This window comes from Rhinolophus sinicus, chromosome 4, assembly GCF_057876585.1.
Source record: "Rhinolophus sinicus isolate RSI-liver-muscle chromosome 4, RSI-T2T, whole genome shotgun sequence".
Lineage (NCBI taxonomy): Eukaryota > Metazoa > Chordata > Mammalia > Chiroptera > Rhinolophidae > Rhinolophus > Rhinolophus sinicus.
This window is the reverse complement of record NC_142504.1, coordinates 4,974,032-4,997,102: the sequence shown is the minus strand read 5'-3', so window position 1 is coordinate 4,997,102 and position 23,071 is coordinate 4,974,032. Positions and strand designations below refer to the sequence as shown.

The following is a 23,071-nucleotide window of genomic DNA, read 5'->3' as shown; positions in this document are numbered from 1 at the left end:
CAGAGGACGCAGAAGTAAGAGACAAAGCACTCCTACCAGATGGCATTAACTGTCACAAAGCCCGGCCGGACAAGATAGCGGGGGCGCCGTCTCCGGTACCAACTATTTGACTTCCGTTTATCTGTAGAATTTGATTATCTGGGCTTTGTTTAGTGGATTTTGAGAATTCCTATAGTTCTGTTCTAGGCTAAGGAGAGAGCCAGGGGTCTAAAGAGCACACAGCACATAGCGAATGGGAAGGAGGGGTAGGCAGGGGACCCAGTCGGAGGACACAGAAGTAGCCGCAGCAGCAGTGGTGAAAAGCTTCAGCGAGTAAGAGAAGATACACAGATAGCCATACAAGAGAGAGAAGAAAATCAAAGGAGAACACAAGCTAGCCATTTGTTAGGGACCAGGGATCCTATCAGTAAGATGTCTGTTGCAGTCCAGCATAGTAGTAATTGTTCACTGCAGGGACCGTGCCTCATACACAACAGGTGAATTATACCTTGAGTTTGGCAAGTACAGAAAACATACGATAGGTCTTGGAAATGATCTTGTGCAAAGCTATTAACCCTTTGAACACCAAATTGAAATGTCTACAGTCTAGAAAATCTGCTTGTCCAGAATCCCTCTTTTTCTAAAAATTTAGTCAGGAATAAGGCATAATTGTATTTGTATATATTACCCATCCTGTTATTTCAGTGTGTCCTCAAGCCACAAGCACCGAGAAGCTACTCCATACCAGAGCATGTAAACGTAACTTTAGTGTGGACATTTTGTAAGACAGATTTTTATGTTGCCCTATCTCTCCAGATCTCCATCCCCTGGATTCTGAACTTGTCTGTTCACTAAATAGGAAGTTCACTGTTACGGGCTGTGTGTCTGCAAATGCTTCAGTGGGTACCTTCTGAGAAAAAGAGCAAATGTGGTATCCTGACGTTAGCACCATCTCTGGCACCAAGTAGCTATGTAGCTTCAAACAAGTCACCCCAAGATCCCTTTATAGGGAGTTAGGAAATAGTTCCATGAGGACCCTTTTCATTGTCACACTCTAAAAAGCCAGTCCTGAGCAGTGTTGTTCAGCAAGGAAATCCTACTAGAGAGGGTAGATGTGCTTCATAGAAATAGAACCACATGTTGATGGGGAGACATCAGGAAAATAGCCAAGAAGGAATCGGCAGAGTGTTCACATTATTGCAGCCACAGGTGTGGCAAGAATACAGGTTGGAGCAACAGTCGGAGCAGAGTCCAGTGACACTGGATGGCCCCGTCACCGGGTCCACGCTTCCCCTCATAAGCTCGTCCCTGCACCAGTGATATTCAAGTGAGAAAATTATGCCACTGCAATGAACAGAAAGCAGAGGTGGGAGTAGCAAATGGTGTGAGTGGCTCCCTTGAAGGAAGGTCTGGGAAAGAGTCTAAAAAGAATGCGTGTGTGATGGACAAAAGGCAGATCTTGACAGCAAAGTCGGGTGAAAACTAAAGGATGAAAGGCGCTTGCAGCCTGCCAGACCAGGGACGACACGGCTGCTCCACAGCTGCGGTCTGTCACTGTGGTTGGAAAGTGCAGATAAAGTCGCTGAGAACCACGGTGCCGTGTCATCACCATGCGAGAGAAACTCCAGACGAGAGAGCAAGAACAGCATGGTTTTAGTTACTGGCCATGAAAGCAGCTTCTTGCCTCATTGCCGGGGCTACCCCCGTGCTGCCTCTGATTTACCAAAGTGTACGTCAGGCCCTCCCAAGAAGAACCAATTTCTGTACAACTCCAGGTCCACGCTCAGGTGGTGCAAGTCAGAGTCACCTGATAAAACTGAAATTTGGCTAAGGAAATGGCTTAGCATCACTCTGCTTTCGACTCACAGATCTTTTATGTTTGCATTGAGTCACAACCAAGAAAATATTGAGTAAGATTTTTCTCTCGCCACATTTGGGTTCTCACTAGTGTGAGAAATGTGAGCCAGGATGCTGATTTTTAAGGAGCACTAGTGGCTCTTGTGGGCTGAAACCAGGAGCAGGCAAAGAAAGCAGTGCTCAGCCGTACTGCAGGGTGATAATACCCTAGCAAGTTTATCAAGGAGCTGGGTAAATTCCGTACAGCCTTTCTGGAAATGTATCAGCACACATCTAGAGGTATTAATCCACTGAAGAAAAAAATTAAGAAATCACCATGAGAAAAATCAATTCAATAAACTTCTGGTTTCAGCCAGCTAAAGAGTATCACACTTCCCCAAAAAACTATAAGACAGGTTTCTATATTTTATCTATCTGCTAGGTTTTGTTTTTGCTGCTAACAAGGTCATTGATGTAGGGCCCTGAAGTGTTTCATTCTTTTTAGTCAAACCATGTGTGTTTGTAAAAGTTCAGTGTTCTTTTCCAGTACCTCTTTAGTTTGACTTTCACTGTCAATTTCATTTTTTATATAAAGCTCACTTAAAGAGCAATAATTAAAGTTGTCTGGCACATCAACCTTACCCTTTATTTCTTTTGCTTTCGTCTGTCCACTTGCTACCGGCACAAAACCCTAACCTTCATGGTCTGAAATATGTTCTTTTGTGTTTCCTATATGCCTGAAGTGTCAAGCAAGTTCCTTCCGTTCTGTGTGTTGGAACTCTGGCATCGTCCATAACTTCCGTAACTTCTGGAATCTCCCCTTGGAGCTCCTCTGTACATGTTCAGCTCAGTATTTGCACAGAGTCAAAGGCTTCCTGAGCTCCTTCTCTGCAGCTGTCTTCTCTCTAGCGCCTTGGCCCACAAATTCCACTCGCTTTTGTATCCCGAGCTCCAGTCTCTTTTTCTGTACCCAGTGTGGTAAGTATAGTTTGTTTGGGTTTAATCTCCCTCTGTTGCAATTTGGAAAATACCACCCCGCATAAAACTGACAAGGACCACATCAATGATCCAGTGTCTGAAAACATACAATATAGGAAGCAGTTTGTTTTATAGTTTACGGGGGAAGCGTGATCTCCATTATTCCATTATGGCTCTGAAACCAGAAGTTCATTGACTTGATTTTTGTCAGGGTGTCTTCTTAATTTTTTTTTCTTCAGTGGATTAATATTTCTAGATCTTTGTTGATGCATTTCCAGAAAGGCCATATGGAATTTATTAAGCTAGATAACCAGCGCATTTTCATGCTGTTCTATAAATACTTATAGAATCAGTAATAAACTTCATGAGGTTCCTGTTTTGAGCTCCATGTTGTAAGAGAAGCTGGAGGGTAGCAGCGGATATCATATAAGAACAGCATAAAGGCTTTCTTTTCCAATCAAAGCGTTCTCATCTCCTTCAGAAGATAAAGCAGACAACAGCTACCAAAGAGATGACAGGCAATTCGCAGAGGAGAGTGACATTGGGTGGATAACAATAGTGTCCAACATTTAATAACCCAGGCACAATTTGAACTCTTTGTATAAGTTACCTGATTTAATCCTGTAAACAGTGCTGTGAGATCACATTTTTATTTTCATCTTAAAAATGAAAAAACTGAGGATTAAAGAGGGTAAATCGAGTACAAGTGAGAGCCAGATTTCAGACTGAGGTCTGTTCAGTGTTCAGAGCCTAAGCTCTTAATTGTACCATCGTGTAGAAACGGCTGCATGAAAGAAATGGGACTCAAGTTGAATCTTAAAGAACGGCGACAGTGAAAAAGAAGAGAGAAGTACAACGACCTCAAAAAAAGCTATTGTGTTTAGCCACTCTACTTAGGGCAGGGTCTAACCAAAGCATGTTTTACATTATTTGAGTTAGCGAAAACAAGGTACTTCTGCATGTAAACAGTGTCTAAGGAAAGTTTTTCTAGCAGAAAAGAGGATGGATTTGATGGAAAGAAGACTGGAGTCGGGGAGACCCCTGGAGACTGAGAGTAACCCCCAATGACTGATTAAAAAGCAGACTCAGGGTGATGACATTGGGACTGGTGGAGAGAAGTGATACGAAAGATTGCTCCAGTGAAAAACTGATCAGAACTTGATTACAAACTAAACTGAGAATCACAGAAAGGAGCAAGTCAAAGATCCCACCACATTTTTGTTTTTGAAAAAGGGTGAGGGTGGGAGACGGGAAAGACAGGAGGAAGGGCAGGTCAGGGAAAAGATCCTGTCGACCGAGTTTCCTGCGGAGCTGTCCACGTGGAGTGTCTGCAGACATTGAACAGCATGGAATTGGAATTGGAATGCGAGGGTGGGAATCCTCAGCCTTCCTGTACTCCCTTTGTGCTTCAACCCCAATATCCTCCATCCAGACAATGACATTTTTTATTGGCTAACTATGCATTTATTAAAGAGAATATTACATATCTGTTGCTACTTTACAGAAAGAAATTCTGGAACAACAGCAACAAGAACGAAATGATAACAGTTTTCGTGGCATTTGTATGTTTTGCAACGAGGAGTTCCTGGGAAACAGGTTAGCCATTATACATGCCTTTAAATGTTACTGTTTTTCATCTGAAAACTCATCAAAACATCTCTAATGGTTATATAAATTAATTTCTGTGGGTTAGCACAGGACCCTTTTATATTATCAGCAGTAATTTCTTTTAATATGCCTATCATCAAAGACGGTCTGTAGTTGCTCTAAGCAAAATAGGGGAATAAATTTTTTAAATGCCAAAACTAGATTTGTGTTTAATGTAAGACTTTTTTAATTGGCTGAAAGGCAAGACCCTATGCAACAGACACACCATCCTATATTAACTTGTTAACTTTTAGCAATTTTTGCTGTATGACTTTTGAAAATTAAAAATGATGAAACTCTAAGGACAAAACCTGGGGAGTTTGTAATTTGTCATTAACCCCAAAACCACCTGGTGTACTGTAATTCAGTTCTAATACTGACCTCCCCCCCCCCAGAGTTAGCCTCAAACTCTGCAGGTTTAATAGCATCGTCCCCAACAAGACTGCCCCCCCACAGACACCAGCGACAAGTTCAGGGGATCCCACGAAGAATCTGCATAAGCTCAACAGTTCACTGGAATGACTCACAAAACTCCAATTTTATACCCAGAATACAGATCAGGGACAGTCAAATGAAGAGACACTAAGAGCAAGTCTGGGAGGTCCTGAATGCAGAGCTTCTGTGCCCTGCCCCCAAAAATCAGGGTACCAATGCATTCGGTCACCAACCAGCCGTCTTCACTGCGCTTTGGTGTTCAGAATTTTTAATGGGGCTCCATTACATAAGCACGATTGATTCAATCATTGAGTTTCTTCTCCAGCCTTCTTCCCTCTCTGGAGGTCGGGCTAGCTCAGAGTTTTTCATGTCTTGTAATTTTTTGTGGAAACTCAACACCTTAAATAATATAATTTGGTAACTCTAGAAATCAGATCTGCCCTCACCCAACCATGGTTTTTGCTGTTGCTGTTCATGTATTTGATGACTTTCCTGGACTAATTCTCTAAGTCTGTATTCTCAGTCATGTGTAAAAGTTACATAAATTAAAATTTGCCTTTTCTGCATAAACTGGTCGACAGGCGGGTCATCGTGTACCCAGGGGATCCTAACCCTCGCATGTGATCAGATGTGGTAATTGTGGCTTCCAGGTCTCTGTCTAATGATCAACTGACTATAAATGTTTATGATCCCAGGTCACAGCCGGTCATATTTCTTTTGGGCAGTTGTCTCTTCCTCTTCCCCACGAGGAATTGCAAAAGTGGGCAAAGCACAGCTTATTTAATAGTTTAAAGGATGGAAACCTAATTCACCTGGAGAGTGTACCTGTCCAGTGGCAGAGAGTGAAACACACCTGGGACCCTTTTAGAGACTGACGTAATTACATGTGTACTTACGTACTTTACAACATCACTTTTCACAGCGCAGGTGTGTGTCGCCGTGTTTAGCACCTGCTTGTACTCGATTAATGTTGTTTATCATTATACGAATGCTGTTGCTGACCCGATTTGTTCCTGGCTCATTTATAAATAATACAAATCGCTGAAATGTCTTCCTAGATCTGTTCTTTTGAACCACATGGCCAGAGAACATGCTTTCAACATTGGGCTGCCAGACAACATTGTAAACTGCAGCGAATTTCTACATACATTGCAGAAGAAGCTTAACAAGTAAGTACGTTTTTATAAAACACAACCTGAAGCTATTAATCTTGGACTTGGCTGTACATTTTTATCAATTAATAGTCAGAAGTAATTAAAGAAATGGACTTTTCTCACTCCTCATGTGTGAGGAAAAGCACTTCACATTTTGTATGGCAGTCCTCATTTTGTGTAGCTCGTATTGCCTTTTAGTGATTTAAATAAAAATGTCAGATATCCCAAACAATGTACGTGCCATATAAGGCATGTTGTGTCAGGTATGAAGAATATACTCACCGTCCAGCCTGAGAAATAGAACATCAGTAATTCCACTGACTCTCCTGTGTGTCCTTCCTCCTTAGTGTTTCCCACAGAAACCACTACTCTTCATTTTCTTTTACTTTTCTTTTTTTAAAAATTATTATTTAGTTTCAGGTGTACAAAGCAATGTAATAGTTGGACATTTACACCCCTCACAAAGTGATAACGCCCCGATCTCCCACCCCTCTGACATCGTATGTAGCTCTTACAGTTCCACCAGCCCCGTTCCCTGCACTGCACTGCACATCCCGTGAATATATACAAATACATATAAAACCACAGGCGATTTACAATTTCTTTAATTTTCGCTAATTTATCTACATATTTAGTAAATATATTGTCAGGTTGTGCTATTATTCAGCTCTGTGTGAGACATATGATGCCAGATGCATTGGTCTGCCTTTCAGTATTTATCCACATTCATGTATCACAACACCCCACTTTTCCCAAGGTCAGGTTCTGGCAACCTTGGCCATTAAGAGCTTAGCTAGTAGACATGAGGAAGGAAATTCTCCAGGTTACCAAAATGACTTTCAAACATCTTCCCACTTTTCTTTCTAGGAAAGGGTCCATGATTTGTTTGTTTTTCTCAAAACCTAGTTTTCTTTATTTAAATATGTTACTATTACTAAAGAGTGTGGTATCTCAGCCCACACCGTATGGAGCAGTGACATTAGAAAAGAAGTATCAAGTGAGACAGATCAATTGTGAAAAGTTCTGAATTCAGATTCTGCTATCAACGCTACAGTAAAACAAATCCCTTCAGTCTTTTATTGAATGACACTTCATTAAAACATAATACCAGAATATCCCTAATCAGCCTTATCACTCATAAATTGTTTACTATAAAAAATATAGTTATTTCTATGGCATGAGAAATAGTTGAAAATTATTCAGTAGAGATGAAAAAATAATTCAGAATTTGAACAACTGATGTCAATCGTTTGAGAGTTTCCGTGTAGGAGGGAGATTAGATTGATTCTTTGTGTCTCCAGCAAGTAGAATGCTGATGACTGTTGGGTGAAGTTGCAGGGTAACAACTGTCAATCTTAGTATGAGAAAGACATTTTGTTAGTAATCTGTTCAAAACTAGTGATCACTGCCTCGTTAGGTAATAAATTCCAAGTCAGTGGAAATAAATATTCGAGCAGAAGGTACATGAGAATGATAGGATAATAGCTAACATTTACTGATATATATATATATATACACACACACGTATTAATATGTACATATATATTGCATATAATGCATATATACATATGTATTTTCATATGTAAATTATTTATATATATAAATTGTATATGCGTAAATGTGTATAAGTTATCATAAAAATTATCTGTAACACAGGTATTACTTCAGTTTCGAGGTCAGAAGATGAATGGCAGCAGAGAGGAAGTAACTGGTGGGAGCTGGAGCTAGAAGCCACTCCCTGCACATCAGTGGGCAGGACGTACCAAACCAGGGACAAATCGTTATCCTCGGGGGAGGCAGCCGGTGCTAGTTGTCATTCTTATTATTTAAAGAACATGCCTTCATTTTCATGTTTAGAATAGGTAATTTATAGTAAACCACCAAAATAATTTTTGGATATTAGCTCTTTGTCACAGTTTTACTAAATAGCCAACTTAGCCAACTTGAAAATGAACCGTGTTTCCCCGAAAATAAGACCTAGCCAATAAGACCTCACAGGACAATCGGCTCTTTTTGGAGCAAAAATCAGTATAAGATCTGGTATTGGATTAGATTAGATTACATTAGATTACATTAGATTACATTAGATTATGACCCAGTCTTATATTATAGTAAAATAAGACCGGGTCTTATACTAATTTTTGCTCCAAAAGACGCATTAGAGCTGATTGTCCGCCTAGGTCTTATTTTCGAGGAAACACGGTACAAAGCCAAGTAAATAAAGTGAGAGAGGTTCTGAGAAGGATGTCATATCCCATTTGAAGACTCTGTATGACCTAAAATGGGTAAATATGTCTCAATAATAATAAAGCGCAACTGCCGAGAGACTTGCTTCATGTGTCAGCGTGTGTCTGCTTCTCTCAGCTTGCAGTGCTTGTACTGTGAGAAGACCTTCAGGGACAAAAACACGCTTAAAGATCACATGAGGAAAAAGCAGCATCGAAGGGTCAATCCCAAGAACAGAGAGTATGACCGCTTTTATGTCATCAATTATTTGGTAAGTCTTTCTCTGCAGAGCTGAAAATGTGATCGCATTTCCACAAACGAAAATCCCTCTCAGGGCCATCTAATATGTAAACAAACAATTACTACAAAGGTCAAACAGTAATTAGGTGTACTTCCAGAAGTGATTAGTTTTAAAATGGTTTGTTTGCAAAGCACGACTTGATTTGTGAGTTGTTTATATAGTAAAAATGTCACATCTCTAGAACTCCCAGTGATGTTGACCAAAAAAATAAACAAATATAAAGCACTTGGGTCTCCACACACTGTGCCCCATTTATTGTATCATCTGTTACCTTGAGGCCAGACTCATGTGTTCTATTCAAAAAACATCCGTTGACCTCTGGCTGTGCTAGGTGCTGTGCTAGATAATTCTTTTAAAAAAAGAAAAAAGAAAACTCTCTTTTCCTCTCTCTCCCCATTAAAAAACCCTCCCCTTCTCCACCAAGTAAATAAATACATATATACATACATAAATAATCGTGATCATTCTCTTGGGCCAGCTTATTTTTCATGGAAATTTTAGAGAAGCCAGGTCACTTCAGGAGGCAAGAGGACTGTTAGGTGTTCGGCGTAGGACGGACTAAGAGGTCACCTGTTAGGGATTTTCAATGTGCTGAAAGGCTTCCTTGCTCAGAAACCTCAATTCCACTTACTGGCCTCTGTGGGTTACAGGTCCTTTTGGTTCAGAAAAGGTATTCTGTTGGAGGCAAGTGTTGCTAAATGGGAATTGGTTTTCTCCTCTCACTGTAAAAGAATTGGAATTCAAACCCATTGTCCACTCGAAGACATGCTTGAGTATAATCAGCCATTTTACCTATTGGACAGAAACTAGCATATCCTGAATTTCGTTGGAAATCTCTGCTCCAGGGTGGAATTTTTGTCTCTTCTAACTAATCTTTATAGTGTTAAAATAAAACTCCCCTTGAAGCAAGTTTAGCATGTGTTTGAAGACTGACTGAGAGGTAGCTGGGTATAGGGCAAATGTTTTACACCCAGCTAAAAGCAAGGGCCCCTTTGAGTCTGTCAGTCTTCTCTTTAAATCACTCGGCCATTAATTCCCAGAGCAAACGCTGCTGCAGGCCCCAGCCCAGTCGGGTAGGGAGTGGATTTCTGTGTTAGCTCTAAGGAGTCTTCAGCTACCACATACAGCTATGGAAGCAGTTTAATAGTGTTTCCTCCTGGGATCTTTTCACGTGATATTCAGGAGCTTGGGACCAGCATTGTGTAGCTGGTGCTGTTTATCTTTCCGCAGAGACTTCAAAGGCACTGCTCAGTCCAATTCTGCTGGCACTTTTAGAAAAGCATGATGCTTCTACTTCAGGACTGAACCGGTCTGCAAGGGCCGCTCGCTGTCTCTGGGTGAGCGAGCTGGGTTAGTGTGGCAAGAATCACAGCCTGAGAGCAGTGCTTCGAGAATTGCAGAGGCTTTAGTAACTCCATGAAATGAAAACTAAATCACCTTGGGGTAACACTGATGGAAGTAATGTGTTTAACCAGCAGCGTTTGAGTCATTGCTACGAGCGCCAGTCACTGTCGAGTATTTATGTTGCCCCTTCACCTTAACCACACGCCTATGACACGGGTTTTGTCATTATCCCCACTTTGTAGATTAGAAGACAGGGCACGGAGAGATTGAGGAATTCCCCCTAGGTCACATCACTGGGAAGGTGACTTAACCTCTCTGTGCATCACTCTTCTCCCATTTTTCCTCAGCTTTTTACAATGGAAGTAATACTATGCCCACCCCTTACTCTTTGGGCTGGGTTTTTGGTCAAGTAACGGTGATGAATTCATGAGGATCTCTTCACTCTCCCTTGCCTGTTCTCTACTGTAACAAACTAGACTGTGAGCCACGGTCAAAGTAAAGCTGACTTCCCTGAGCTCTTCCAGGGCTCCGAGCCCGGCTTTCCCCTTCTTAGCTGCGTGTGCTCTTCCACGGATGGAAATAGCCAACAGTAAGGATTCTTTTAAAACCTGAAATGTGTGATGACGCTTCAGCATTTTGGAAATGATGTGAACTCACCTTTGAAAAAAGGTGAAGAAGCTAGTAAAGTCTCTAAAGCTGTGTAAGTGTCCTAAATTAGAGAGTTAGCAACCTTAAGAACATCCTAGGCATACTGTTGTAAGTAAAAGGTGTAACAACACACAGAATGAGGGTAGAAAAGACTGTCTCGTATCCTCGTAGTGTGGAGTCAGAACAATGAGGACCAACGGCTGCTCTGCACCATTTCAGCTTGCTTTTGTACCGCATTAATGAAAAATGTTTATGAAGAATAAATTCTTCTGAAAGGTTATTTAAGCAATGAATAATGACATTTTGAAAAGGGAAAAAGAGATTGAGACGCATTCAGGGCTTATTCCTCTTCGGTAAAGTTTTGCAGAAGAGCGTGGTGTGGACAAAAGACGGGTGGTGGGATTAGTGGTCAGTGTCCCCACAGATGTTCCTCACATCCTCTTCCCTCCAGAAACCAGTTCATTGGCTTCCTACATTCTCCAAACATTTGAGTGCCTTCCAGGTACCAGATCCTGGTGGCACAGAAAGAACAATCCTGCAGACAAGCCAGGTGGTTGATTTGAGTTACTACTCACTCTCAGAGTTTGTAGGTCGGTGGGGCAGACAGACATTCGAGCACATTCATCTCAGCTCCTTGTGGGGGGCCCAGTTCTGGTGCCTGAGCATGCCTGTAGCAGGTTGGGTCGTGCACCCACAGACTTCCTCACCTCCACTCCCGACATGGTCTCCAGACCAGCACTGATGGAAGCACCCACGATACTCCTAGCAAGATACACCTGATAGTCATGAAAAGGGACAAAGAGGCTGGTTTGGGCTCTCTTCTGCGCTCAGCCAGTCGACAGATTCTTTTTCCTTCTTAGGTCAGATCATTTCTATAATGTTTAATAATTCATATTAGTCTCTGAATGACAGACTTACAAATGCGTGAAAAGCTGTTTGCACAGCCTAGATCACCTACTTGGAGTTCTTGCTCTGTTTTCTCACAAACACGAGGGTTCATTGGAGAGTGGGGATGGTTAAGGGGACAGGGTCCCGACAGCTTCACCTTCTGCCGCCCCTGCCTAGGAGAGCAGCACTGCTGACCGCCATCATCCAGGCGTCAGCCACGTGCTCCTAAGGTGCTCGCGTTTCAAGCCCTGAGTTTTTCTAAAGGGAATTGGTTTTGCCATGGTTTTATTATTTGATTTCAGTTTTTATTCTTTAACTATCACAAAGCCATTTTAACAAAAGTAGACTTTTAACCTGTTTTTCATAGCTTTGTTACCGTTCTCTTTAATGAGATAATTCACATTTAAAACACTTTTCTCTGTTTCTCATGATTTTTTTGTGTAAGCACATATAAGTGTGTGTGCTTGGGGGCGGAGGGATACTGGGTGAAAGGGATCTGTTTTTCCCCGTGTTTTTCTTCACCACTCCTTGATCATAAGCCATCTGATGCAGGGGTTTGAGGGGGTGTTCTGAACATCTTTACTGACATGCCTTCCAAACTTTGTTTTTCTTGTGTTCTTTGCCTTCCTGACATGATTCATAGCAGGCACAGTATCTTAATTAGGGAGTTATGTGCTTGGTTTTTGTTTTGTTTTGTTTTTCCTCTTTCGGTCTTATTCCTGTAAAAATCATATATTTAATTGTACCAAAGCACAGCATTCTAGGAAAGTCTGGGCCACTGTCACTTGTTTCCTAATATGTTAGTGGACAGAGGTCCGTTTTCTTCTCAAGTGATGAGTGGTCAGTGCTGTTGCCTAGATAAACCCCTACATGTGGTACTGAATGCTGAGAAAGTTGCAAAATAATGCTTTGAGCTTTAACTTTGACAAAGAAATGTTTTTTTTGTTACATTTGGCTCCAAACCTTTATTGATAAGCAGCATTTGCCCATATCGCTGAGAATGGGAAGAACACAGAGGGCCCATCCTTGAGTAATGCCTTCCTCCAAGCCCAGAGACACCGAGTAATGCGTGAAAGAGCTAATTCATCACCAGAAATTCCAGCAACAAGGGTCCTGTTGGCAGTTCAGAGGCCACCTTGCTTATCCATAATGAGGTTCAAACACTTTGTGACGACTCTGGGAAGTACATTAGAGTCCAAATTAACTCTCCAGTGATGTTATGGTAAATCTCTGCATGTCTGAGTTTATGCAACATTTAGCTGACAGATGACAGCTTCAAAATCTCTCGTTAAGTTGATGAATGATAGATTTTCTTTCTTCCTTTAAATCATAATGGCACTTGAAGCTCTTTGTTTTTAGTTAAATGGATACCTTTTTTTGAGAAAACAGTGTTCATCACTGAGAGTGAATTTTGGTTGTTTGTTCAAAGAAAGGCTGTCAAGCAAGGATATCTGTATTTGTAGCAGGTCACGTTGGGCTTTACTGTAGCCGTAGGTTAGCTGCTTGAAGAAGGGTCCATTAATGTCCCAGCATCCCTCTTCAGGGCACTGTCTGCTTGTGCCAGACGTGATGGGAAGACTGTGGAGAGAGAACAAATGGCTCACGGGAGAAAGGAGAAAGGGTTGAACCAGAAGTCACTGCTCAGGACTCCACGAAGTTTTGCTGGGACTGGGACTGAGTTTGCCAGGTGTGGTCCTAAAAGGGCGGACCTTCCCCATCGAGAAATGGTGGTGGTTTTTGCAAAAGATCCTAATGTGCGTGCAGAGTGGAGAAACGCTGATTTGCATTTTAAGAGAAAAGAATTTGATTGACAGGGTATTGCTGCTTCTCCAAAAAAAACAAAAAAACAAATTGAAAGCATTTTAAGGTACATATCTCCTTCCTCGTCCCCAAAATAACAGTTTTACTATAGCCTGCTGTATTGTTTTAAAACCATTTGAGTATGGTTTGGTTTTGTTGTGTGCGTTCTGTGTCTGTTTCCCCTCCCCTCCTCCACGTCTCTAATCCCTCTGTGCTTCCTCCAAAGGAACTTGGGAAATCGTGGGAAGAAGTTCAGTCAGAAGATGATCGGGACTTGACGGACCATCAGGAAGAGTAAGGCTCCTTATTGCTGCTGATTCACTAGTGTTTACAGAGCAGGAAAACGGTTCTTTAATTCTCTCACAAAGACCTTCTGCTTTAAAAACAGTTGGCTTCAAAATTGTCATTCTGGAAAGATAGAATGAAAGAAAGAAAACCATCTCTCTAAGTCATGCATCCTTTCGTGTAATATAGCAAAAATTTGAATTCAAAATAACTTTGATACAAAAGTCACTAAAGCAACTGTTATTCTAACTAAATAGTGGCCTTTTGTCACGAAGGCCATTAATGAACACACAAGTAACGTGTAATTCAGAGAAAAGTACCTTTCCAGAGTGCTCTGCTGACTGGGTTGGCTCCCAGACCTAGAAGAGGTGTGATCGTCGAACTCGCCATGCTGCTTGTCACCAGAGTGGAGCAAATACCTGAATTGAACTCAACCTTTTTCTGTGTTCAGCCCACTGGTGACAAATTGAAAAAATTCACAATAGCCCCTCTGCTCGAAATCATAAGCTTGAGAAAGTGACCTTTTCAACCTAAAAGGATTCCCTGTTATGCTTCTTCTTTTCATTCAATGCTGTTTGGTCTTTTCCTCTCCCAGGATTTTGATTTTCCTGGTTTAGGAATGACAAGAAGGTGGCAGGAGCTCCAAAAATAAACGCAGGAGGAGAAAATGGTTAAAGACAGGAGGGGAGGGGGGAAGCTCCGTACGCTTGTTGAGTTCTTTATCTACCAATCGAACACCAGATTTAACACTTGCCCCATTTAAAATGATCAGTATTTCCCACATGAAGGAGATACCGTTTCCCTTTTTATTTATTTTTTTTCAATTAGCGCTGACACTCGATTCGGCTTGCTTTTTCAAACCGCATTTGTCATGCAGAGATGCATTCCCAGCATCCCCTCACAGCATGTAGACTTGGTAGCTGTCTTAATGAGACAGCGTCCCTTCTCCTCATGTGTCGCCTTTGCAAAGGAAACCTGGTTGTCTCCGAAAGACATCACGCCAGCTCTGTAGTGACAGAGCTGCTCAGAAGAAAGGCAAATGTATAAGAAAACGGAGCAGCCCCTGTTTGCTGTTTATATTCATTTCATGGTGCTGCTTCAAATTTCAAGAGCTGTATCAAAAATCATAATATGAGGTGACAGCCTTTACAGAAATGTCCGAGTTGAAAGAGATGGGCAGGGTTTCCTAGGGAGGACGAGGTAATGCACGTCACTGGCCCCTCTGGACAAAGCGAGTCTCCACATTTGCCGTTTGCCTCCTAACACAGCGACTGGTCTGATTGGGAAGAACATCCGGTCTCTGCTGTCTGCCTGTTTTGTGAAAAGCGAGCGGAAACGATGGAGAAATTATGTGTCCACATGGAGGTGAGGTACTTTTATTCATTTGGGTTTTGTGTTGTTCCGACACCTCATCAGACTGCGCCTCATCATTATCCCATCCTTAAAAGTACTAGAAGCAAGGCAGACGAGTCAGGCCAAATCCACGCAGGAGAACCAGAACCCGGGCAGTGTGGTACTACCACCGGACCTGGTGAGCTGTGACTGTAGGATTTCACAGACCACTGCCGCCACCCCACCCTGAGATGCTTATGGATCCGGCTGCTTAGAAGGCAGGCTCTGCGACCATGATTACCAGTTCCCAGACATGCACAGGTTCTGAGTCTTCCCAATGCTTCCTGTGCTGGTGAACAAGCGGGAAGGGAGAAAGCTGCCGTTCACAGAGCCCTGGGGGGCTGGGGGGCTGGGGGCACAGAGGTGGAGGGGGCACAGGGTGTGGCCTTGCAGCTCCTTTGGTTACAAGGACTTGGAGAGAACAAATTTGGGAGAATTCCCAGTTTGTGCGTTCCCTCCTGGATGCCATTTTTATATTATAATGAAGCTTGAAGCTAGCAGAGCTACACCCGTTTCCATGCCAATGTATCTGAGAGGTGACACACACCCTGAATCTCTGAGCCTCAGCTGCAGGGTAGGACAGGGGACGATCTGCTGATTCCCGACAGTATAGCCCCTGGCGGGTGGAGGGCTGAGTATAATAGAAAAATAGTACCCCATGATTCTGATGTGCTCGCCCTCCCCGTCCCCCACCCCCCTCTGCTAGCCGTGGCGCAGATTCTCCTGTTCTACCACCGTCTCGCCACTGACATTCAGAAACACTGTTCCTTTCAGTATTGCAAGGACACAGAAGGTGTTAAAAGGCCACGGCATCACCCTCCTGAAAGCAGGAGGTGAGTGTCTCTGAAACAGGCTGCCACTAGCAGTGCCTTTACGTCTCAGTCTCAGTGCCCTCCTATCTTTGAATTGAAGGGAGCCTTAGTGTCTGTACCCTGCGTAGCGACTCCCTTCGAGCAACTTTGCCCAGCGTCTCACGTTGGTCAGTGATGACGTTTGGCCCGCCTGTGGTGCTTCACTAAATGCCTCGCGGGGAATCACATGGTCTTCATTCTCTGTGAACTTGGAAGTCAGAACATTTACCCAGACGGACAGTAGCAGGGGTGGAACAGAATACAGTAAGCTTCTGCACTGTAAACTTCTATTTAATTTATGGGAAGGTGAGTGAAAAGAAACTCGCAGGCTTCAGCAGTGTATCTGACAGCATCAAATGAAAAGCAGCCATTGTACAATTACTATCAGCTTGTGGAGCGAAGACTTACGTCCATAATGATAACACAGAAAGGTCGTATCTTACGCAGAGGCTGGGACACTTGTCAGACTGCAGGATGAGACACAGTGCACTGTAAACACTGGAGAGGAGCTGGGAATAATTAAAATGTTCTAACTGGTTGACTTGACTTGTTCGGATGTGGGGGGAGGTACTTAGATTTCAGACCTCAGAAGCAGAAGGTGGTGAACTGAGACAGTTTCCAGCGTCCAGACTCCTGTGAATAAGCTATTTATCACGTCAGCCAGGAAGGTTAAATAATTTGTGTGCTCACAGATATATTCATTCCCCTTTTCAGGAAGCACACGAATTTGATCTCCTCAAAATAAAGTCAGAGCTTGGTAAGTGTGCTTGGGACATCATTTCTCTGGCACGGCGTTTCAATCCGCCGCCCTGGAGGTGAACAGCACCCAGCCATGACGTGTCTCCCCCAGACGGTCTTCACGCTCCAGAAGCAGCGCTTTGCAGCCGTTTCAAACTGTGACGTTCGAATGTGGTTTTTGACTTCATATAGTCTTAAAGAGCATGGATTTTGAAGTTCTGATTCCAGCGCCTGCATTTACTGGCCATGTGACACTGGCCGCAGGGGAACAGGATACTCACCTGTAGGGAGTGGCTCGTGTTTGCAGAACCCCTGCCGCACTGCTTGGAGGCAGCGCCATGATTTGTTTTGGGTGCACCCAGCTGCACCCTTCTCGGTATCTCTATGGTAGAAAGATTAGGGGCATTAAACCTGAATTACTGACCTGCTGGTGGATCCAAGACAATAAAAAGTTCACTCCCCACACCTGAGTTCAGTGACTACTTCCCTAGACTCTGGGATATGTTCTCCACGTTGCTGCTCTTATAGACAGGTATATAATGAGCTCGGGAGTGAACGTGGGCTCTGGGCCTAACAGCCTGCTGTCCTAGCCTGGCTCTGCAGCTCACTAGCGTGCAGCCGTGGACAGTTCCCTCGTCTGTAATGTGGAGATGAGACCGCTACCTCTGTGCCAGGGTTTGGGGAGGATGACACGTACTGATACATGGCAAGTGATTAGAACAGTGGTAGCACGTAAGCCCTATGTGCGTAACTGCTGGCTGTTATTGGTGCCCATTATTATGCTTTATAACTGTACTGCCTCCTCGGTGGGTTAATAAAGAGAAGCGGCTCTTTTGAAAAATCATAACAGTGCAAAAACGGGTCTGACCAGTTGTCAGATGAGTCTGTGTGTTTTCATTTTCAGGATTAAATTTCTATCAGCAAGTGAAACTGGTCAATTTCATTCGGAGGCAAGTTCACCAGTGTAGGTGTTACGGCTGCCGTGTGCAGTTCAGATCCAGAGCAGACTTACGGACCCACATGCAAGAAGCTAAACACACATCGCTGCTTCCTGAAGTAAAGACATGGGATCAGCCGGAGTGAGTACTGTGCACCCACATGCACACGAAGAAAGCAATGCGTGTTTATTGTAAAATGTGAAAATCTTCAGAAGCCTTAGTTTTACAGTCACTCCCCTTTTTACCAATGTAACCAGTTGTTTCAGATTCTGTGGTGTAGTGATACAATCTCAACAGATACTGTATGATAGATTTTCAAATTGTGTTTTGTTAACAAAGTATTGTAAACATCTTTTCATATCTCATACACGTCGACTGCATCATTTTTAATGGGTGGCAGATACCAGATATCCCATTACATGATTATATCCTAATGTGTTAGATATTTGAGTTGTTCCTTACTTTTTGCTCTTATAAATAGTGATACAATGAATATCTTTTTGCCTGCATATGTTTGCACACCTATCTAATTATTTCACTCAGATAAACTAGAAATTACTATGTTAAAGAGTATGCAGTTCCCAGTGCTTTGGTATGTATTTTGCATCTTGGCACATTAGAAGCATTAAGCAGTTGGTCTACTGACGTGTACCTGGTGAGGCTTTGTCAGATTCCCAGCAACCGCTGGCCAGTCCAACCTTCTCGGCTGGTTCTCGTATCGCTCTGCATAACCGCAGCTGAAGTAACCTCTGAGCGGCTCTGGGGTTCTAGCTGCCCGGAGACGCCTCTATTCTTAGAGAATGTTACATCAGGTCACCCCAAAACTCTAGTCCAAAAGCTCTAATTTTCCCCTTTAAAACAAAATCCCCAATTTGTGAGAGGCAGACTCAGCCCTGTGTTGACATGGTACCTTGTTCCTATCATTCTTACATGGGTTCAAGTCTAGCGGTGGGTGGCCTATAACTAACTACAAAGTGTCCAGACAAGGAACCAGAGTAACAGACCTAAACCTCTATAGATGTTTTATCTTTTGATCACCTAGAATGAAGGAACTAGTAATGATTACATTGGAAAAGAAACCGCAAGGGAAAGCAGTTGTTTTTATCAGATACTTAAAGGATTAGTATATGAAAAAGTAGCTATATTTGAATTTTGTTAACCCCAAGGGAAGACCTGGGACCTCTGGGTAGAAATGAAAGGGGTGTCACATTTAACGCCATATGTCACTGTTAGCGCTAACTAGAGCTGCCCAACACTCGGGTCAGCTACCTTTTACGACAGTGAGTTTCTTACTATGGTAGATATCAAGCAGAGGCTGTTTGCCAACTAGCAAAGATACTAGGAAGACTGATGTCAGCCAGTAAAGGTCAAAGTGAAAGTCATTCAGAAGTTATCTCCCTTACAACTGTTGCAAAAGGCTGTTGACATGGTTGGCAAGGAAACCTAGCAAAATTATAGTAACGTGTACATTCAGCTGCCTAGAAATTTTCTGGACAATTTATAATTTGGTTATTCAATATATCTATGGTTGTTTTCAGGTATTATTTTCCAACCTACGAAAATGACACACTACTGTGCACACTATCTGACAGTGAAAGTGACCTGACAGCTCAGGGACAAAATGGAAATGTTACCATCATCAGTGAAGATACATCTAAACTGCATGCTTTGAAACAAAGCAGTATTTTGAACCAGTTGCTACTACAAGAGTGCTTGAAAAACTAGAGGAAACTGCCCCAGAAGCAATTTTTCATGTTTTTCTCCTATGAGACAGACGCGAAAAAATAGTTTAAATGTGTGACCATCAACAAATGATTGGTCCTTGGTGAAATAAACTTTAAAAAAGAAAAAAAAAAAAACATTGTTTTCTTTTTCAAAAAATAAAATAGAACAATAAAATGAGGGATTTTTTTTTATACTTTGGTCCACAAGTTTTATTGTATAATCATCGTAAATGATCTCATTTCATTAGACTCATAAATATCTGTAATAAAGATGTGCAAATCACAAAGAAATGAAGTGTTCAAATTATTTATAAACCAAATTTCAACCAGTAGTTTCAGTCTCTTCCCCACAGGCTTTCTTCATCCAGTAAGTCACAGAATTTGACAGATGTGTGCTTTGTGTACTATGCTGGGTAAGCTGGAAATGTAGTGACCGAAAAAAGAACCACAGAGGAAAGATCCAGATAATGATAAAAAAGATCCAGATAAAAATGGTCAACGATCTGGATAATGCACAACTTGGGCACTGTGTCAGAATAATCAAGATCTGACGATATTATCATTATTGCTTTCTGCCTAGAGCTGCCAAACTCCTTAGAAATGGATGTGAGGCCAAATAACTTTACTTTCCCCTGCAAAGTGTGTGTGTGTGTGAGTGTGTGTGTGTGTGTGTGTGTGTGAGGTCTCACTAACAGAAGTGCCATTTTTAGAAAGCATAACCACATGCCATTATGACCTCTCACAAAATTAACAATAACTTATTAAATATGTTTCCAGTTTACCCTACTTTTCTCAAAAGTGTCTTTACAGTATTATCAGTTATAAGACAAATATTGTGTCCATCCTGGTAAGATGCAGAGAGGAGGGTGAGACACTCCTTTTAAGGATTCCTCCCAAAAATGCATGATGTGAATATAATTAAGAAACATCAATCAAAGCCAAGCTGAGGAACAGTCTACAAAATAATTGGCCTTTCTTCTTCAAAAACCAAGGTCATGAAAAAGTCTGAAATGCTGCCCCAGACTAGAGCTATCACAGTGTGTAGTGCTGGATTGGGTCCTGGACCAAGACAAGATGTTTTGCTATAAAAGATATTAGAGGGACAATTGGCAAAATTTGAGTAAGATCTGTAGTAAGTGTGACGGTATAGGTGCTGATTTCCCGATTTCGATAACTGCACTGTGGTTACACCTGAGAATGTCCTTGCCCTTAGAAGACACACACTGAAGTATTTAGGAGTGGAGGAACATTTTGCTGGCAAGAAGCATTTGCTAGCAATGCTCCGTCTCAGGGATGGTAAGCGTGGCCAAGAGTGGCCACTCAATAGACTAAGTCCCAGTAGTCAGGAGACAAAATAGACTTACTGCCTACGGGACTAAGGCTGGGTGAGAAAGCCACAGAATTCCAGCATATCATAGGTGAGCGAAGTGGGCATACACTTTTTGAAAGACCATCAGAATATGATCTTAGGTTGAGTTAGTAGCGAAGTGGAAAATTTCCCCTTTACCCTCTTAGTTCTTCTGGCTGGTCAAATAATTTAAATGACCAAAACAGATTAACAGGAGAAAATAACCAAATTTAATTACATATGTACATACAGAAGTCCCATAAGAATATAAGGCCCAAGGGCAAATCAGGCAGTTGAAGCTTAAATGCCACCTTGAGCTAAAGAGAAAGGGAGGGTAGTGGTTGGGACTTCCAAGGGGAGGAACGTAATTCCCATGGAGATGGAAAAGCAAGTGTTTGGTAAATAAGTGTCCCCCCATCTTTAATGAGGGGACACAGAGAGGACTTTGACCACAGGGGCCTTGCTAGGTTCCTCTCGCCTATCACACACTAGTTTGTATTAAACTATAGTTTTCTCTGATGACAGCTCCCTTTTAGAGCAGGTCTTCTATCTAAAATCTTTCAGGCAGTTAGGGGAAAGGTCAAAATTTCTTCCCAAGTCTTTTGGTTCTTAAAAATAACCAGCTTAAACTAATCAGTATCCCAAAGAGGCATGTTTTGGGGTGGCAAACTCTGCTTGCCTTCAAGTTCCACCAAAAACAGACCTTAAGATAATCTAAGTGCACATAATTTATTTGACAAGCAAACCCAGGAAATACCAGGATATGAAGTGCAAAAGCAAAAACTGAAATGGAAGGAACACAAAACTGCATTGTTAATAAAGGATGACCGCTGTGGGAACTGGGGCCCAACCTTCCTGAGGACCTCTTGCAAGAATGCGCAGAACACTTCTTAGAGTTACCCCCCGCCCCACCCACCACCACCACCTGGGGGAAAACTTGGGGCATTTACCCACCAGCCAACAGTGGTCAGGGGTGAGGAGTGCCCCTGCGGGTAAGAATTCCCCAGCACTTCCAGCATGCTTTGCACCTTGGTCTAGCGCACTCAGGAGAATGGAGAAGGTGCTCCCACAAAGACCGAGGAGGGTGTAATGCAAAAATGCCCTGACAGTAACTGCTCCAGCTATAGGTGTCGCCTTAGCACAAACGAAAGCATTTTGTGTAGAGTTTAGCAGTCCTCTCAACTTTTCCAAGTCTCATCTCACTTGTCCCTCAAAACAATGTTGTGAGGTAGCTAGCCAGGAATTTTTTGCCTCAAGAGAAAAGAGATGAGAAAACAGGATCAGAGAGATGGGGATTTACTCACAAGAAAAAAAGCAGAAAAATAAAAGTAGTATATGGCAATTTAAAATGAGACAAAGCCAAGTCCTGAAATTTTTTAATGAATGGAGGAATTGCAATTCTTTTTGAGAGAAGAGAGTCAAACTTTCAATCAGAACAAGAATGACCTTTAATGTAAGGATTTTGCTGAATTTATATGCAGAATTAACACACCGATCCTCTTCCATCAAGGGCATCAAATTGCAGCTATTGTTTGCTTAGTCTGCAAAAATAGCCACCCTACATCCCTGAAGTTTAATTCAGCTTTGAATAAGCTGTAGAAAATGGATAGCTGGAGGATTAAACCAGGAGCTGCAGTTGAACTCATGCCTTATAAATTGATATTTTGAAAAGCTAAAGCATGTTCAATTCCTGCTGATAGCAATTTGCAAGACTGAACGGCATCGTAAGCACGTTAACTCAAACTGAAAACATGCAAATAACTTAGTACAGTATTAATTCACAGTGTTATAAGATTCAAGGGAAACTGTTTCTTTTGGGGCTTGTAAAATTAGACTACAAAAACAGCTTTTTGAAGATATTCTCAATTGACTTGGGTTCAGGGTGAGCGGTAAATGAAAAACTAACACCATAGATCGTGATTTTGGTGTTTTCATCATTTGGAAAACATTAGAAGATCAAAAGAATGTGCTGTGGTAAATTGTAAAACCTAAAAAAAAATTTTTTAAAGCAGGAGGAAAAAGTGAAAGACAGACCAAAAAAAACAAAAATTGATCTCTTACTCTCACAAAAGGAAACCCACTCCAAAAACTCCATCACTGCCTACAAAAATGAAGTCCAAAGCTTGGCGTTTGAGATGCCCTAGGGTCAGACCAAAACCACCTCCACCGACTCCATCACTCAGGCCAGTCAATTTCCTCTCCAACATGCATCTCGGCCACCATCTTGTCTGGGCTGAATTTCTGCAAGTCTCCCAGTTGGCCTCCCTCCTTTCTTGTTGGCTCCTCCAATCTGTCCTCCTCACAGCAGCGGGAGCGATCTTTAAAGACCCTTTCATCGTAAAGTGAACTGTCTTGGTTACTTACTCGGCATCCACTTCTCCTTTCTTCCTTCCATAATAGTTGCCAAGTTATTTGGGGGTGGGGCACTTCACTCTCACTAAGTAGCAGCCATGCCATTTGGGATTGACCCCAGCCCTGGCTTCAAAGAGGGGGTCCTGATTGGAGTAAGCACTTCACTGCAGAGATGGGCTTGGGCAGAGATCTGCAGAGCAAGTCCAC

General features: G+C 42.4%; 1 protein-coding gene across 1 annotated transcript in view; it reads left to right on the top strand.

Annotated features, from left to right (window-relative positions):
* The window catches only part of ZNF277 (zinc finger protein 277), an 81,576-nt gene extending 62,220 nt beyond the window's left edge, over positions 1-19,356 (top strand). Inside the window, exons 5-12 of the mRNA XM_019726346.3 lie at positions 4,298-4,389; positions 5,934-6,044; positions 8,394-8,526; positions 13,463-13,530; positions 14,790-14,886; positions 16,479-16,521; positions 17,407-17,581; positions 18,979-19,356. Of these exons, the coding sequence (XP_019581905.3) occupies positions 4,298-4,389; positions 5,934-6,044; positions 8,394-8,526; positions 13,463-13,530; positions 14,790-14,886; positions 16,479-16,521; positions 17,407-17,581; positions 18,979-19,165 (906 nt within the window). The 3' untranslated portion in view covers positions 19,166-19,356. The remainder of the gene's footprint in view (positions 1-4,297; positions 4,390-5,933; positions 6,045-8,393; positions 8,527-13,462; positions 13,531-14,789; positions 14,887-16,478; positions 16,522-17,406; positions 17,582-18,978) is intronic.
* The last annotated feature ends 3,715 nt before the right edge of the window (positions 19,357-23,071 follow it).